Consider the following 14,274-nt stretch of genomic DNA (forward strand, 5'->3'; position numbering starts at 1 on the left):
TTAAAAATACCCGCACTTTAGTAAATATAATCCTAAGAGTCTGTCTACAACTGCTGTAGCTGGAGAGAGATGGATAGCTCAGACATGAGAAACATACTTGTGTAGTGGTGCTTTGTCCAGAAAATAAACTTTAGCATGCAGAGTCCAGGTGCCCATCAAAAAGCTGCGGTTGCTACAGCAGCAGGGCCCATTGTGCAATCAAAAGTATTACAAAGCCATTAATACTGTATGACACAATAATTAGTCCAGAGAAATACAGAATTATGGTATGAAGACACCTGTTGATAATTCTTTTACTTCGAGGTCCATAGGGTCCACAGGAATTACCTTGGGATATATAGTTGGATGACGTCCATTGCACCAAACAGCAAAGCTTTGGAGCTCCCAGCATGCACTGGTCCTCCTCCCGAAATCCCCCGCCCCCAGACACAGGCATTCAGTTTTTTCGTTTGGTGCGCGGCAAAATGCACCTGTGCCTAGCAGTGGGGACTGCTAGGCAGTCCTAAGCTATTTTTTTTTGTTTTCTTACCTTACCCGAAGAAGAAAACCCTGATTTTGCCAAATTTTAGATTACTAGGTCATAGGGCCAATGTATTGGAATTAACACATACTGTAATATTGGTATCCGAACAACCAGAAGGCCTCAGCAGGAAACCCATGGACCTATCATTTTCAATGCTCAAATAGGTTATCAGTTACAAATTTTTAATTACTGTACACAAAATTTTAAATAATGTTGCCTTTAAAAGATTAATGGAATAAGTTAAAATATAATACCATTCTTACAGACGGAATTATAAAAAATTTCACACAATATGTAATCTATACCAAATAATGATTTGGCTATCCATACAAGATTGATGCACAAGCTAGTTACCTGACCTGTTAGGAGAAGAGGCTGGAAATATGGATGAGAATACTGATCAGACACACTGTTGCAGGTCTCCTCTTCTGGAACAGTGGGCGTATTCAAATTTTCTTGAAAAAAAATGAAAGTGCAGTAAGAGTTAATATTAGATTAATGTTCACTTATGCCCTCCTTTGGGGGTAATATACAAAGCAAAAAATAGGAGTAGATCATGCAAAAGTTATTCCCATGATGAAAACACATATGCTCTGCACCCAAATCTAAACCACTGCACACATATTTGGGAGGTCAGATAACATTATCTATACTACATTTTTGCACTGGATGAAAGCTGAATCAGGAGAGGTTCTACAGTTTACAGACTAATCACACATTTGTTTGAAGAGCCAAAACAAACACATTTTGGTATCTGGCCGACTTGTCGACATTCACAATGTTGACAGGTCCTGAAAGTCAACCTAAATACATGTCTACATATGATAGTCAACCAAATGACTAAATCGACATTCAGAAGCTGTCGACATTCTGGTGTCGACAAATCATACCACAAAACTTTGCTGTGCAAGAAAAATTTAAGGTAATCCAGCAGGGATTAGGATGCCAACGGTCATAATACTGAGAGCAGCATCTCGGCAGTGAGAATCCTGTAAGTATTATAACCTTTACCCTCCCCGTAATCCACCCACCCCTCCCACAGCCTAACCCTAACCATCCGACTGGTGCATAACCCACCCCCTAACATTCCCATCCCGCATCCTAACCCTCCTGTCCCACGGCCTAACCCCAACCCTCCCGTCCAACGGCCTAACCTTAACCATCCCGTCCCACAGCCTAACCCTCCTGTACCACGGCCTAACTCTGACCATCCATTCCTGCAGCCTAACCCTTCTGTTCCATAGCCTAACCCTCCCGCAGCCTAAACCTTACTCTCCTCCTTGTGCATAACCCTAACCCTCCCGCTAACCCTTACCTCTGCAATCTGTCGGTATTCTGGCAGTCGGGAAGCCACTGTCAGTATTGTGACTGTTGGCATCCTGACTGTTAGTATGCTGACCACATCCCTTCAGCAGGGGTGCAAATTGCTGAAATGTGATCAAACAGTGCAATGAGTACTGAAACAGCTGTGTTTTGACCAAGGATTTGCAAACAAAGTAATCTGCATGATTATGATATATAGTATGTTTTGGGTTACACTATCTTTTGGCCTAATAAATTTGACTAGTAATATAGTTCTCTTTACTTTGACAAAGAAAAATAAATAAAAGTACTGCTTGATCTACAATGACTGTTCATCTTAAGTTAACTACAGATGTGTCCACATACATCTTACCACTGTGCGCTACAAGTCGCATTAAACATAATGCGTGAGCGCTGTGCGACTCCGTAGCGACAAGCGTCTTTTCGTGCAAATTTTTACTTTCAAATGCGTCTTATTTGCACAGTGATGCAAATAGGACGCACAAGCAGCTTTTGCTGATTAATATTATATGCAGTATGCCTATATACTGTGTGCGACTGCGGGTGTATCTGCATGCGTAATGCTACGTTACAGTGTCAGCGGCTGTGACACTGTAACGTAGCGTTTCGCATGCAGATACACCAGTGTGACTAAGACGCACAAAAAGATGCTCTGCGCTACCGAGTCATGGCACGACATGGCGCGATTAGGACTGATTAAAGCGCAAGGAAGTAAGAAGCATGCATTAGTACTGGAAACTACTGATATTTTTTTGTACTGCTCTTAAGCCAGGAAAGTAAATGTCACAAAAGTTTTTATTATCTTATTATTTTCTTATAACAGTCAGTAGATAATGTCAGATATCCAAGTACTTATTTAACATTACATACAGCAGGAGTTTAAACTCAACAGTATACATTCAACCACTGCCCATGAATAAGCAGTTACAAATTACTGAACTGCCTTTTGGGTTTCCCTGAAGACTATAGATTGGCACCATGCCCTAAAGTTTATAATGTGTTAGCAATTTTGTTTACATAAAGGATGTCTTTATAAACTGTACAGTAACAAAACTGGAGACAACATAATTCTGCTGGGTTTCATAATTTATACCTAGCTCATTCAGAAAAGACAGAGATAAAGATATATGAAACAGAGTTGGTGAATTCAGCCATGTAAATAGCTAACCAATAATATTACTATGATATAATGTAAGATACAGGGTAAAATATATACAAATGTGTCTACATACTGTACATCTTACCTCCACGAGCTACCAGTCGCATTAAACATAAGCGTAACCGCAGTGTGACTTGGTGCGTAGGGCGTCTTTGTGTGACTTTTTACAAATGCGTCCTATTTGCAAAGTGCAAATGGGACGCACAAACGGCTTCTGCTGATTAAAATGACATACAGCATGAGTATATGACATGTGCAAATGATAATGCACAATGGGTGCGCGTTGTAACCAGAACACACATAATCAGAAAAAACATATATAATTAAAAAAACATATAATTTATTACACATAAAAAATAAAGAGACAAAGTGTCCATCAGGATAAAAGATAGTATATGAAGCATATGCATAGAGTATCCATAATAATAATAAAAAAAGTCTTAATTTAAAAGGAAACAAATTGTCAAGCAGTGTCTTTATCTCCTTATAAAATGGAGAAGAGTAGCTGCACAGTATCCAGATAATAATTAGTGCACATTTAGAGGATTTTGTTACCACATGCTCGCATAGCTGGAGCCGGGATAGTGAAATCAATGTCCCAGGTATCTGTGTATCCTGGTGGGTAACGTCACAGCTGTCGATCCATACAGATTCACCGCTAGCGGCTCCTGCAACTCAAATGTGCTTATGATCCATAGGAAAAATATCCTCGTGGTATTTGGATTTTTTGCAGCTCAATATACCCTCTGAGGAAACAGTCACTATAACAAGACGGAGAAACACGTTAGAGCATCTTATTCAGATGACCTGACTTTTTGATGTGTGGACGTTTATCCAGGCAAGCAGCCATCATAACTTATCTGTGGATTACGGCACGGCAGAGAGAGGCTAAACAAAATCAAGTACAGATTGCTCCTCTCATGACAAGTCTGCCGCTTTTCTATATTGAGCTGCAAAAAATACAAATACCACGAGGATATTTTTCCTATGGATCATAAGCACATTTGAGTTGCAGGAGCCGCTAGCGGTAAATCTATATGGAGTGACAGCAGTGACGATACCCACCAGGATACACAGATACCTGGGACATTGATTTCACTATCCCGGCTCCAGCTATGCCAACATGTGGTAACAAAATCCTCTAAATGTGCACTAATTATTATCTGGATACTGTGCAGCTACTCTTCTCCATTTTATAAGGAGATAAAGACACTGCTTGACAATTTGTTTCCATTTAAATTGAGACTTTTTATTATTATTCTGGATACTCTATGCATATGCTTCATATACTACCTTTTATCCTGAGGGACACTTTGTCTCTATTTGTATGTGTAATAAATGATATGTTTTTTAATGTTTTTTCTGATTGTATGTGTTCTGGTTACAACGCACACCCATTTTGCATTATCATTTGCACATGTCATATACTCATTCTTAGTTTAATCAATCCAGATTTGCTTATTGGGGAGCAGCGTGTGTAAAAAAAAATGTTGGGTTGTCTTAATATATTGGCTTTTATTATTTATTAAGGTTTGTTTATTAACTATGCCACTAAACGTATATATATTTCAGAAGAGGTGCGCCCGGTATTGGAATCACATGTTGTGATTCCCTGCTATTTAATTCTTGACATGCAGCATGCCTGTATTCTGTGTGCAACTGCAGGTGTATCTGTATACAAAATGCTATGTTACAGTGTCATAGCCGCTGACATAGCATTTCGCATGATATAACCGCAGTGGCACACAGAATATTGGCATGCCACATATTCAGAAGCTGCTTGTGCATACTATTCACATCACTTAAATTAGATGCATTTGAAGGTAAAAAGTCATATGAAACGACGCTCGGCGCTACATAGTCACACCGCGGCATGGTGAGAATAGAAGGGCTGTTTAATGCGCAAGGAAATAATATGTGGACACACCTGTATAAACAAACATGGGTTTATAAATGTATAGGGAAATAGTTGTCTTCAATAACTAAGCTATCACTACCTCTCGGGTTGGCCATGAGCTTGTGTAAAAAGATCTAGTGTAATGCAACGGAATTTGCTGCGCTATATAAGAAACTGTTAATAAATAATAAAATAATAAATAATGTGTCTGTACATTATTTTTCTTGCAACCTTTGCATATGTGCTCAAGTTTAGTTATAAATGTTTTGCATGTGTGCAGTCAGCTGTTGGCAACAGGTTCATTGTAATGGTCGATTTTGTAGTTCTTCACCAGGAAATAAAAAAATTAACTAACTTCAATGCTTTTTTATTAAGAACATAAAGGAACACTAACATTTAGCAATGATCAGACTGCAAACACAAAAACCTGTAGTAAGAGTAGACTTGCAGCTTATTAAATGTTGACAATTCATCTGCTCTTTCTTACTGGTGTTTGCATATTACACTAGATACAATGCAAGGGCATTTGGCATTAGGAGTATATGTATGACTCCACATTTTACCCATGAAGTATAATTTCTTATGGAGACAACAGTAATAAGAATTTATTTTCAGGCTTAATATATCTAAAAAATACTGATAAGAGCATGTCCTGGTGAAGAGCCTATAGTAGTGTGATAGCTTTTGTAATCCATTTACTTCAGGGATGGGGAACCTCAGGCCCGGGGGCCATATAAGGCCCCGGAATCATTTGGTGTGGCCCTCTGAGCTTTTTTCTGCTAGCCTCATCTGGCTAGCAGGGTGCCTAGAATGGCAACCTGCAGCCAGAATCTATGCCGCAGTGCCGCCTGGAGAGTCCTTAGGGCGCTTCAGATGGTCACATCGCTGCCCTTACAGCTCCCCGGATGGGAATTGTAATTTCTTTTTGATCCCCTTTTTGATGAGGTACGTCTGAGGACACTTTGGATAACTACTATTTACCAAAGGAGCATTATTTTCTTGACCATACCTTTAAGGGAAGCTGCTTTTTATGGCAATCTGTGGTTTTTTTGTTGTTGTTTTTAATGGACATTATCATGTTATTTGCAATGTTTTACTATTTTTTAATTTGTGTGGACATCTATTATGGAATAAGTACTCCTTTTGTTATCTACAAACTGCAATTTTTTGGAAAGTGGATTAGTCAGATGTAAAGGACATTTATTTTATTTGGTTACACAAGGAAAAGAAACTGCTATAGGCTTATACCTTCCGTTCCAGAGTGTGAGTCTGGGTACGCTCTTCATAGCTCCCCATTAAAGAAACCTTTATATGTGTTGTTTTCGTCTCACCAATGTGAGTTAGGGTACGCAGTGTTTTTCCCCTTCACTTTTATCTCTTTCCTGGGTGATGGTATACCACAAAGAAACCTTTCGAGGACTATACACCAGGTCTCCTGCGTGAATTGGGGTACTCTGGTGTGCCATAAGGGGTTTTTGGGGAGATTGAATTCTCCTTGTATTTTACTTATTTTTCTAAAAAAATATGCTTGAATATTGAAATATCGATCTCTCTCTCCACATGTTAAGCAACTTTTGAGGAGGAGATCACGCAACATCGAATCATCACATTGTTGGAGAGGAACATATAAGAAGAATTACTGCTCTTGGATGTATATATGAATGTTTTTATATATTTAAAGTGTAAACTTCACAGCCCAGGTGTAGTTCCTTTTCCTATTTTATGATACATATTTTGTAATTTTGGGTTGTGGTAATATCCAACTGTATTTGGAACTCCCGTTCCTTGGCTGCTGTGCGCAGAGTGGAAATCCTTTTGTACAAATTTTACATCCTCAGGATGCTCCAGGCATTACTGTAATCACCGGCAATTGTGACCCCGCCCCCGTGTGATGTCACATGGAGGGTCATGGCCTGCACCGAGCCCGCGATTACTGTTATATATATATAAAAATGGCCCTCAGCAGAAAAAATTGTCCCCATCCCTGCTTTACTTCCTGGTTCTGACCCATCTTCAGACAATGCTATTTATTGATGCAGTGGAACAAAAAGCTAATGTGGGCTGTACATCTATAGGCCCGACTTCTTAGCTTTGCCGACGCCAGTCCGATCTGGGGGGGGGGGGGGAGCATGTTAAAAAAATCACCATCTCGCCGATTCTGACCATTATCAGGTAGGAATCTGGGAAGCAAGACTGTCCAACGTGTGAGATTTATCAGATTCGTCGACCACGGCAGATCGAAGTACTGAGGCAATCTACCGTAGATGTATGGGACCCATAAGTTATTCAAAGCTTTTCTTAAATGGTCTCGATTTTAAAATATGTCTAAACCATGCAGAAACAGCTATTTCTTCATGGTTTTTAGGCTTGATAAATAGAAACAATAGGCTTGATAAATAGAAACAATCTGTAAAGCTGTAAAGTGCTGTAAAAGCCAGGAAAGCGACCTTCACTCAGATATGTAGATTTGCTTATGTTTAGAATAGCTAATGTTAGTGTTTGAAGTCTGATTTTTCTTGCATTTTTTAGCTCTAAAGGCTGTCATCTATATTTAAACTATACCCTGTATTGTAAGAGTGGCTGAGAAGTGTAACTTTGTACCAAATGTGGTGGTGATGACAAATCTCTATAACATAATAAAACTCGTATGTTGACAATCACAAAGTTGACCACCAATGTTGGCATGGTTAAAATGTCGACACTCAAAGTGTAATCATCTGCCAATTGTCAATGTAGTCAAAATGTCGACAACAGAAATTTTAGGGCTAGGATAGGGTTTAAAATTGGGTGACATTATGTGCCTGTTGACATTCTGACCATTATGGTGTTTATATAATGACTGTCGACATTGTGATTGAAGACAAAACAAACCCATAAGAATGGACTGAATGCCCTTTGATTATTTAGCTAGAACTAAAGACTGAATTATTGGATAATGGATACAGGGCATCTATCCAATTGCCATGTTTGGGTTTACTGAAAATCTTGTGTTCCCTGCTGTGTGGCTAAATTGTCAAAGGCCACAATGGGGTTATGTAAGTTTTTCCTTTGGAATTTATGAACGGTTATACTCTGTGGACCGGTTGTAACAAGTACAATGTAAAGTTTTTTCTGTATTTAAGGTAAAACATAAATACACATTTACATATAAAATCAATTTGGCGAGTCCCTCACATCCTGACGTTCTGTGGATTTCCGTGATTATCGCTTCAATGCACTAGTGAACAAATCATACAGAGTCATTTCTCACCAAGTAAATAACAGGTTAAGGGCTTTATGATATTTGTGGTTGTGTATAGTACTTTAAGTTAAATCCTCCTCCATATCTTCCAATGGAGGTACAACTTTTTAACTGAAGTAATTTCAGTGACTAAACTAACCTGACAAAACTTTCTAAAACAAGAAATTGACATTTCTGATAATGTTGCATTATAAAATTCAAGTTACACCCAGAGGCTGAAGTGAGACAGTACATAGCGGAATGACATACTGCCACTTCAAGCTGTCACTTCCAAGCACCACTCACTGCACTGCTGCAGTGATCAGCAGGGTGCAGGTTTGTACTGGATACAGAGAGCTGGCAGCTGACAATGCGTGCAGATAAAGAATACATTAGTAGTGTAGTTCATTGATTTATATAGCTCTGCCAATATTATTTAGAATGTAATACGGTTATCAACAGGCAAAACGTCTAATATTAGTGGCAGAAACAAAGGAAAAATATAGCTTTAATGATGCACGGGAGTGCTGAACATCATCATTGTTAATTTTCAATACTGTCCTTCGAATTAACTCAATCTGAGAATGAAAAAAATCTAGAATGCAAAGTTTTATTACATGGCAAGAATGACTTCTAAAAGAAAAATAAACACTCCCCCACCCCTCCAAGAATAAAAATATCAACCTTACCATGAAACACTGCTTTATTCGACAACCCTAAAGCAGGAACAGTAGCTCCTTCAGGAAGATTGGTGTCTTCCTGCAATACCAAAGAAGTGTAAAATCAATACCGAATACAAAAAAAAACAAATCAAATACATTTTCACTTGAATACAAAACAATTGTTATGTTTTTATTTTGTCACAAAATAGCTAAGAAAAGTAGGCTTTAGTTTATCGAGGACCCTAAAATGCTTTATTTTAGGGCCGGGATGGGGAACCTTAGGCCCGGGGGCCGTATAAGGCCCTCGGAGTCATTTGGTCTGGCCCTTGGAGCTTTTCTCTGCTAGCCTTATCTGGCTAGCAGGGTGTCTAGAATGGCACACTGCAGCCAGAATCTATGCAGCAGTGCCTCCTGGAGCATCCTCATAATGCTTCAGATGGTCACACCATTGCCCTTACAGCTCCCCGGAGCATTCCGAGCTTTGCTGTAATCACCAATGATTGTGGCCCAGCCCCTTGTGACATCATATGGAGAGGGGGCGTGGTCTGCAACAGGGCATCCATTTCATCACGGATGCTCGCAAATAATGTTATCTATAGCAAAATGGCCCTCGGCAGAAAAAAAGATTCCCCACCCCTGTTTTAGGGGAAGATAACTAATGTTAAGATTAATATGGATTATTGTTCAAAAACTTGTAATATCCACAGTAATACTAATTTTAATTTTTTAACCAAATGTTTCAAAACTTTAGAATTATTCCTGTCGTCATCTTACAATTCTTCAACAAAAGCCTCCTACAGGCAGATTATACTGCTGTTCATGACTGAGCAAGTGACCCATATACAGTATGTGCAGTACGTGAAAACTATTTACTTTTCTTGCCCCATTAGTAATGTGTGGTAACATTCTCATAAAGTGCATTTTTAGGTCCCCAGCTTGATTTTGTTCTGGAAAATTAACAATATTGTTACTTTACAGTGGATTATATCACATTATTTATAAAGCAAGTTAATTCAATTACGCCCAAGGAATTATGATGTTACAGGTATTATATAGTCTTATGACATCAATTCTGTAATGGTTACCTCCTGAACTCTTTATTCAATTTCCAATTAATTTAATCCAAATGAATGGAAACAATTTAGCCATGTAAATGAAGCAGATGAGACTTGAAGGTCACAGGAAGTCACATATGTGAGAACCTTGATCAATTATAAATAAACTAAATGGATAGTAAATCTTTAACAGCTGTTAAAAAAAAATAAAAAATAATTGCAGCAAAAAAATAATTGATCTAGAGAAATAAGATGTGATAACATTTGGTTCCTTTATTCTTTAGGAATGAATGACAAAAGCAGTGGTTACTATGAAGCTAAATATATATATATATATATATATATATATATATATATACACACACACACATATATATGTATACATACACACACACAGTCAGGTCCATAAATATTGGGACATTGACAGAATTTTCATATTTTGGCCTCTATTCACCACCACAATGGCTTTGAAATGAAACAAACAAGATGTGATTTAACTGCAGACTTTCAGATTTAATTTGAGGGTAATTGCATCCAAATCAGGTGAACGGTGTAGGAATTACAACGGTTTCTATATGTGCCTCCCACTTTTTAAGGGGCCAAAAGTAATGGGACAAACTAAACAATCCTAAATCTAACTTTCACTTTTTAATACTTTGTTGCAAATCCTTTGCAGGCAATTACAGCCTGAAGTCTGGAACGCATAGACATCACCAGACGCTGGGTTTCATCCCTGGTGATGCTCTGCCAGGCCTCTACTGCAAATGTCTTCAGTTCCTGCTTGTTCTTAGGGCATTTTCCCTTCAGTTTTGTCTTCATCAAGTGAAATGCATGCTCAATAGGATTCAGGGCAGGGGATTGACTTGGCCATTGCATAACATTCCACTTTTTAGCTTTAAAAAACTCTTTGGTTGCTTTTGCAGTTTGCTTCGGGTCACTGTCCATCTGCACTGTGAAGCGCCATAGAATGAGTTCTGAAGCATTTGACTGAATATGAGCATATAATATTGCCTGAAACACTTCAGAATTCATTCTGCTGCTTTTGTCAGCAGTCACATCATCAATAAATACAAGGGAACCAGTTCCATTGGCAGCGATACATGCCCACGCCATGACACTACTACCCCCATGCTTCACTTATGAGGTGGTATGTTTTGGATCATGAGCAGTTCCTTTCCTCTTCTCTTCCCATCATTCTGGTACAAGTTGATCTTTGTCTCATCTGTCCATAGGATGTTGTTCCAGAACTGTAATGGCTTTTTTAGATGTTGTTTGGCAAACTCTAATCTGGTCTTCCTGTTTTTGTGGCTCACCAATGGTTTACATCTTGTGGTGAACCCTCTATATTCACTCTTGTGAAGTCTTCTCTTGATTGCTGACTTTGACACATATACATCTACCTCCTGGAGAGTGTTCTTGATTAGGCCAACTGTTGTGAAGGGGTTTTTCTTCACCAGGGAAATAATTATTTTGTCATCCACCACAGCTGTTTTCTGTGGTCTTCTGGGTCTTTTGGTGTTGCTGAGCTCTCCGGTGCGTTCTTTCTTTTTAAGAATGTTCCAAACAGTTGCTTTGGCCACACCTAATGTTTTTGCTATCTCTCTGATGGGTTTGTTTTGATTTTTCGGCCTAATGATGGCTTGCTTCACTGATAGTGACAGCTCTTTGGATCTCATATTGAGAGTTGACGGCAACTGATTCCAAATGCAAATGTCACACCTAGAATCAACTCCAGACCTTTTACCTGCTTAATGATAATGAAATAACGAGGGAATAGCCCACACCTGTCCATGAAATAGCTTTTGAGTTGTTAGTCCCATTACTTTTGTCCCCTTAAAAAGTGGGAGGCACATATTGAAACTGTTGTAATTCCTACACCGTTCACCCGATTTGGATATAATTACCCTCAAATTAAATCTGAAAGTCTGCAGTTAAAGCACATCCTGTTTGTTTCATTTCAAAACCATTGTGGTGGTGAATAGAGGCCAAAATCTGAAAATTCCATCAATGTCCCAATATTTATGGACCTGACTGTATGTATGTATGTATGTATGTATGTATATATATATATATATATATATATATATATATATATATATAAATTTTTTTTTTTTTTTAAAAGGAGCTTCATCTGTTCCTTGGATTACTGAAAACCATTGTGCTGTGGCCCCTACAGCATGACAGATCCAATTTTCCCTTATGGTTATCATATGAATAAAAAAAGCAGCTGTCAACACTGAGTTTTAAATGTAAAGAAGTCTGACAGCTCCATAGAACATTTCTTAGGGGAACAAGAGAAATCATATTATTACATCGTTTTTAAGGCAAGTTTTGATCTTATTTAACATTGTTTTAACTTATTTTACTAATGTACTGTATACTTCTCATTTACATTATCGGGGGGGTTTAAAAGGGGTTACATTATGAAAACCATTTTACACAGACTTTTTTTTTCAGTAGCAGCATAGTGGTAAAGTGATTAGCATCGCTTGCACTCTTCAGCGGTGTAGCAGACTGGTCAAGGGATCTGATTCAGAGATGGACGATAATGCAATCACAACTGCATTTCATCAAGGATCTGTTGCTAAAATATGCTAATGCCCTCAAAAGCACAGCCGAGCATAGGAACGCCCACTGCTGCCTTCTCATAGCTGTACGACAACGTGCAGCTGTGTAAACATCGGTACCATCGATGCACTTAGGGCAGCCGAGCTGCATATGTGGCAGGTCTGACCAGCCGCAAACACTGCATTTACGGACGTAATCGCAATGCAATATTTGTATAGATTTTCTCCATGGGCAAAAGGACAAAGGAGAATTCTGCACAGAATTTGAGTTAGAGAATGGCCTTATAAGGACATATGATCATTGGTGACCAACTATGTTTTATTGTGAATCCTTACATAGGAATAGATATAGTTGTTGGGTTGGAGGTACTCAGTAGATATCATGTCATGCAAAACAAGAGGACAGAGATGACTCCATTTCAACGGGGGCTCTGGTTTCCTCACACAGTATAAAATCATACTGGTACAGTAAGTTAAATGGACTCTAGTGTGTGTCTGTTTGTGTAGAAAATAATTTACACTAAGCTACAATGTACAGGGAAATATATGAATGACTATTTTCTATACAGCACCATGTAATATGATTGCACTAAATAAATAACCAGTAATAATTAGTAAATGTAAAAATGTTTAAATCAAGGACATATAGCGTATCCCACCAGGTAGTAAATTTTGCGATGTGAAGTGGACACTTTGTGCTTTGTAAACAACCAACAGTGGTGGAAATTGATTTTAAAGTCCATTGCTGAGAGATCTGTGAAATGCGAGAAGTGTATGAGACAATTTCTACTACTTGGAAATACAATTTATGGTTTGCAATACCCATTTTATAGTGTATTTGCGTAAATGTAATATCCCTATCTTTTTGCTACTGTTTATGGAAAATACTGCACCAAAGTTTTATTTAATTTAATTCAAAATAAAATAATGATTATATTTTTAGGATATTATGGATATTTAGATGGAAATTGTTACCACATCATCACATGGTGGGATTCATTAAGGAAAACAAAAGAGAGTGTCTGTCAGGGCTTTACCATAGCCCTTACTATGACCAATATATTACATCACATGTTCAATGTCAGAGGACTTTTGTGTTTTTTTGATCAGCATCATTATAACAAGGAAAAGTTTGCTTGAATCTATTTGAATTTCTACATGAAGAATGCTCCAAAGCGGTGAGTGCATTGCTTTTCACAGTGAATGAACACAAAATAGACTATGTTCTTTTTCCTTTTTTTTTTTTATTAGTTCCCCAGCGCTGGCTTTCCTATTATTTAAAGTCTGGGCCTTGGGAGTCTCTTCAACCTGACTGTGAATCAAGAATTCAAGAAGCCTGCTCCCTTAGTGTTGCTGAAACAAGGTAAACCTATGACAAACACTTCACATATTTTGGTAAATACATTTAAAAGAAGTTTGTCCACCGAAGTATTAGAAATTTGACTGAAGTTTTCAATAAAGTTCCTTGGTGCAGAGAATACTCTGAGAACCTTTTCATCAGCTCCCGACGCAAATTGGAACCTCCCAATCATGGCTATACACTGCATGTCATACCCATGAATCTGTGGCCTTGCAATTTCATGCCAAGTAACCTATGTTAAAAAACAATTAAAAAAAAAAGGTTATCAAACACTTTGCACGTCATAAAGCAATAACTGCAGCAATTATAACTGTGAAAAAAAAAGAACATGGAAAAATTAAGAATAAATAAACATGGAAAAAATCTAATTCAGTGGTTATTAGCTGTAAACAATAGACAATTTTCAAAGAGAAGACAAAATAAGTGAATTGGTATGTAATGCCGGCAGATAAAATACAGAAAGCGGCAGCCCGACGGATCTAAATCCCGACTGCAGCAGGTAAGTACC

At 38.1% G+C, this 14,274-nt stretch overlaps 1 protein-coding gene across 2 annotated transcripts in view; it reads right to left on the reverse strand.

Moving 5' to 3' along the window:
- Nucleotides 1–14,274, reverse strand: part of ELP2 (elongator acetyltransferase complex subunit 2) — a 175,751-nt gene that overhangs the window by 19,572 nt on the left and 141,905 nt on the right. For both annotated transcript variants that reach the window (XM_088476287.1, XM_088476288.1), the window contains exons 13-15: nt 13,810–13,998; nt 8,812–8,881; nt 883–978 (exon numbers count right to left, since the gene is read on the reverse strand). In XM_088476287.1, coding sequence (XP_088332413.1) covers nt 883–978; nt 8,812–8,881; nt 13,810–13,998 — 355 coding nt within the window. The remainder of the gene's footprint in view (nt 1–882; nt 979–8,811; nt 8,882–13,809; nt 13,999–14,274) is intronic.

This window comes from Taudactylus pleione, unplaced genomic scaffold (assembly GCF_031769625.1).
Source record: "Taudactylus pleione unplaced genomic scaffold, aTauple2 ptg000186l, whole genome shotgun sequence".
Classification (NCBI taxonomy): Eukaryota; Metazoa; Chordata; class Amphibia; order Anura; family Myobatrachidae; genus Taudactylus; species Taudactylus pleione.